At 25.1% G+C, this 5,000-nt stretch overlaps 1 protein-coding gene across 2 annotated transcripts in view; it reads left to right on the top strand.

Moving 5' to 3' along the window:
- The window catches only part of LOC101239023 (conserved oligomeric Golgi complex subunit 5), a 57,660-nt gene that overhangs the window by 51,983 nt on the left and 677 nt on the right, over nt 1–5,000 (top strand). For both annotated transcript variants that reach the window (XM_065817600.1, XM_065817601.1), the window contains exons 20-24: nt 373–439; nt 657–724; nt 879–1,064; nt 2,507–2,633; nt 4,077–4,156. In XM_065817600.1, the coding sequence (XP_065673672.1) occupies nt 373–439; nt 657–724; nt 879–1,064; nt 2,507–2,633; nt 4,077–4,156 (528 nt within the window). The remainder of the gene's footprint in view (nt 1–372; nt 440–656; nt 725–878; nt 1,065–2,506; nt 2,634–4,076; nt 4,157–5,000) is intronic.

The raw sequence follows: 5,000 nt of genomic DNA on the forward strand, positions 1-5,000 counted from the left end.
CTGTTATTGAAGTAGAGGGGGATTTCATTGAATGAAATTATTAAACAATAGTTTATCTTATGTTATTTATATAATTGATTTTGATTAAAAATATTTTCTGTTTGACTTTTTATCATTTATAAAAAATTACAAATACATTCTCAAATAGCTAATGCACCCTGTATGTATGTATGTATGTATGTATGTATGTATGTATGTATGTATGTATGTATGTATGTATGTATGTATGTATGTATGTATGTATGTATGTATGTATGTGTGTGTATGTATGTATGTATGTTCACGTATGACATCTGTAATACTTTTCATTCTTTATACTTTGATAATAGAAATAATTTTTCTTAAGTTTTGTTAATGTTATTTTGTGTTTAGTACTAAAAAAGCTTATAATGAAATGGTAGAGATAGCGCCATGTTCACGTTATGTCATTGATATCCAGGTGATCTTAATGATTTCATCTCACATTTATAAATTTTTGGCTTATAATAAAATCTAAAATATTTTAACAACATTTTAGATTTTATTATAAAATATAAAATATTTTAACAAATAAATTGATAAATAAAAAATATGTTAACACAATATTAATGTCTAAAGTTAAAGCCAACAATTTTAGTTGCATTACAAATTAGAGTACAAATTGTTTTTTCCATTAGGAATTCATTACTTCTCTTCAGTCTGACTACTTATCTTTATATATTTGTCAAGAATTTTTAATTGAAAGGTAAAAAAAAGGTTTTCTTATTGTTGAATTATTTTTTCATAATTTAAATGAATTATTGTAAAAATAATGTTTACCACAACATTTTTTTTATTGTAAAAACAATGTTTACCACAACATTTTGTAAAAGTAATGTTTATAAAAACATTTTTTTTAGACTAGAAGCAATTGCTGCTCGAGTTTTGGAACTTTTTGTTCGTCACACATGTCTTTTGCGTAATCTATGGGAAGGAGGAAAATTAAAGTTAGCTGCTGATATGGGACAATTAGAGTTTGCATTGTCATCTTTTTGCCATAGAATTGGTGATTTGGGTTCATCATATAAACTATTTAGGGTGTTTCGGTAAGCATGTTTTTATAAATGCATTTTTCTATGTAATGTACACAGCAAAAAAAAAAAAAAAAAAAAGGAGGCTCATTGTTGTTGCACAGTTTCCTTATAAACAATATAAAAGTTTATGCAAAAGTTTTAAAATGATTTTCAAGCAACATTTAATTTGTTGTATTATTAATAAACTAGTTCTTTTATTATTCTATTTATTTCAAGTTATTCTATTTATTATTATTATTTTTTATTATTTATTATTATTTTTAGTTATTTTTACTATTATATTTATTATTATTTTTAGTTATTTTTTTACTATATTATTATTTTTAGTTATATTTATTATTATTTTTAGTTTTTTTTTATTTCAATTCACCTCCCAAGACCATGAAGCCCACTACAGTCAAGGAGGCTACTTTAGTTGTGGTTACAACCCTCTCTTAACTCTATAACTCCAAAACACAAACCTTGATGAACAAGGTTGCAGCATGGAGAAACAAGTTGAGCGTGGTGCTACCAGGGACATAGCTGGGATCAAACTCGGAACTTCTTGCTTGTGAGGCAAGCACTCTACCACTACACCACTGTTAAAATTATAGTAATAATAAGTTGTTGTTTTTAAGTACTAGGTCCCTGAACTTATCTTAACTTGATTCTTGACTCAGCAGCCATGTTCGTAAAGTTTCATGTTTTGGAGCTAGGATGGAGAAGAGGAAAAATGAGAATAACAATAAAATAAAAAAACAATAGTCTCCTTGACTACATTGTCTACTTGCACTTAAAAAAATATAAATTACTTTTAGTATGACTATAAACTAAATTTTTGAATAAATATAGTAATAATAAATAACCCACGCACCAGTCTTGTTAGTAATGTGCTAAACTTGTTTCTCCAAACAACATCTTTGCTTATCATAGTTTGTATTTTGAGGTTAAATGGTTGAGAGAGGGTTTTAGCTACCATTAAAAAAAAAAGTTGCCTCCATGGCTCTAGTGGCCGCTGTAGAGGAGAGTACAGTTTAAAAAAGAAAATTATAATGGTGCTTGTGCAAAGAACCCAATTTACTGGGTTAAGATCCCTTTAAACAATAAATAGATAATCTGAAAACATATTAATATAATTTGAATAAATTAATAAATTAATTGAATAAATTTGAATAAATTAAAGTTTAGTTTAATAAAGTTATTAATATAATTTTTAAATTTAAAATTTCTAATTTAATAAATTGCTATAAATAAATGATAAAAATTTAAAAGATAAATAGATAATTATTACTTTAGTTAAAAAATAGACAATTAAAATAATATAAATTATTCTATTATTATTAAAAAATTATTTTTATTTCTTTTAACTATATATAGATTAATAATCAATATTCATATGAACATTATTATCATTAGTTTATATTAATTATATAAATGTTAGATTATGTCTATTTTGAAAATATTATCTATTTTAGACCATTTCTTTTTCAAAATATGGAAGATATTCCTACAAATCCAAACCTTGGTGATAGCTTACCATACAGTACTGCTATTCATTTTTTGTTTTCTCAGGCTCCACCACAGTTGCTTTCACCACACACGGTATGTTTCTGATTTACTTTTGTTTATTTTAGATGTTTTTTATTTTTATTTTATCTTTAATTAATGTTTATCTATTATTAAAATGTGTGAATCATCTTTAATTTATAGGTTTAATCTGTTTTGTTTCCATATAAAAGTTTTAAGGAAACTCAAAAAAGAATTTACAAAAACTCAAGAAAAGTTCACAACTGTTACAGTCACAAATAGTCACAAATTTACATTGAGTTGTTATGCTTATTATTATTTTTTTAAATCCTAGTGCAGTTGATGCAAGCAAAGTTGTTGCATTTTTATACATGGAAAATTTTGCCTTGAAATGTATTTAAAAATTTGAACTCAAAACCTCTCACTTTACTTGTCCACACCAAACCATAGCATTGGATGAAAGTTGATCTTTTTTTGTTTTAATTTAAAAAAATGCTTTTACAAACCAGGTTCTAGTCACATGATTTAGTTAGGTTGTCCAAATATCTAACTAACTTTTGTGTTAGTTGATTTACGTTTCCCTAACCAAGTTTATTATTTGTATTTTAAATTTTTAAAAGTAATTCTAATTTCTAAAAAATCCTTTAGTTGATGTGCTTTTTACTACCAGTGTTCTTAATTTTTCAGTTTGCGTGTGTTTAGTTTGTAATGTGTAAATTTTTAGTTTATAAAATTTATTAACTTATTTGCATTTTTTTTTTTATAACAATATTTTTTTATTTTATATAAAGTGTTTTTTAAATTTGTTTAAAAATATTAAAGAAGTAAAGTTATTGTGTTCAATTTTGTGGCTATTTTTACACTAAATTTTTTTTGGGTTTTTGCTAAAAGTTTGCATTATCACTAATTTATGTGGATCCACTCATTCTATTTTTGTGATTTTCAAATCTGCTTTACATTTGTTAATGATTTATAGGTTAAAGTGTACCATGTTTAATTTAAGGTTTCCATCAGGCTCTATTATGGCTATTTAATCACTTTTGAGTCAGCGAGCATTTGTTATTATTTTTTTAAATTTCAATTTACCTCCTCAAGGCCATGGAAGTCAAGGAGGCTACTTTAGTTGTGGTTACAACCCTCTCTCAACTCTATAACTAAGATACACGAACTCTGACTAACAAGGTGCACAGAGAAACAAGTTGAGGGCGGTACTAGAGTCTTGGTGGGATCGAACTCAGAACTTCTCGCTTATAAGGTGAGCACTCTACCACTACCACACTGAAAATTGCTGAAAATAAACATTTGAAATAAATATTAAAATTAAAATTTTTGAGCTCCAAACTTACATTAGTAAGTTTGGAGCTCAAAAATTAGTATGGTTGTCTAATGATTTGATTTAAGAGCATCTAAAAATTAACAAATTATAAATCCTAATCATCAATCATAATGAAATATATTTTTTTATGTAATATTATAGTTTTCTATATAAAAAATATTCAAAAAAATTTTTTTCTCAAGGTTGCTGGCTGGAGTATTACAGAGTATTCAGAGTGGCTTGATGATCACCATGAAGAAAGTGAGAGAATAGCTCTTATCAGGTTGTTATTTTTTACTAATTACCTGTAAACTTTGATACTTTTTAAAAATTAAGTTTAACATGACACAATAAGAGTATCCAAGTAGTTTTTTCTTATTGCAAGGTTAGTATTACATAAAGTTGACACTCTTTCACTTGTTATCTATGTTATTTTATATCAGTTACATGGCATCATTGGTTATTTGTTAATAATTTTGGTTTGAATATATTTTTTAAATGTATATAAAATTTTAATGACTTTGCAACAGTCTAATATATTTAGTTTTTATTTGTCTAGAATTGATTAACTTAAGGGTAATGCAAGTGTCATTTTTTTAATTTTATTTATTATACTTTTTAAATGTCATTTACAAAATAAATTTTTAAGTTTGCTCAACTCAGTCTTATTCAGGTTGGATAATAAAAATAAATTTAAACTTTTAATAAATAATGATTTAATATTTTTTATGTTATTTGTTAAGTCTTATGATGTTCATTACATTATTACCATGTTACAAAGATATATTACAAAGATAGTGTTTCTATTAGAGAAATTAAAAGTTGAAAAAAAAATTGTACAAATTGACATGTCATTTAATACTTTTCTTTCAGTAATCTCAACAACACTATGAGTGTTGACAATACTGAGATTTTAAAGATGTTTATCTTTAAACTGTTAAAGAAAACTCTATCACAACTGAGATGGCTGAACAAAAAATATTTAGTGACATGGTTACTAACAGTATATTTATTGTTATATTAGACAATAAACGTGGAAGTGATTTTTCATTCGTTGTTAAGGTTGAAAATTCAAGTCTTTTTTTGCATTTGATTTGTGTTATTTGTCTTTATTATTGTTCAGTAAA

This window comes from Hydra vulgaris, chromosome 14 (genome assembly GCF_038396675.1).
Source record: "Hydra vulgaris chromosome 14, alternate assembly HydraT2T_AEP".
NCBI lineage: Eukaryota > Metazoa > Cnidaria > Hydrozoa > Anthoathecata > Hydridae > Hydra > Hydra vulgaris.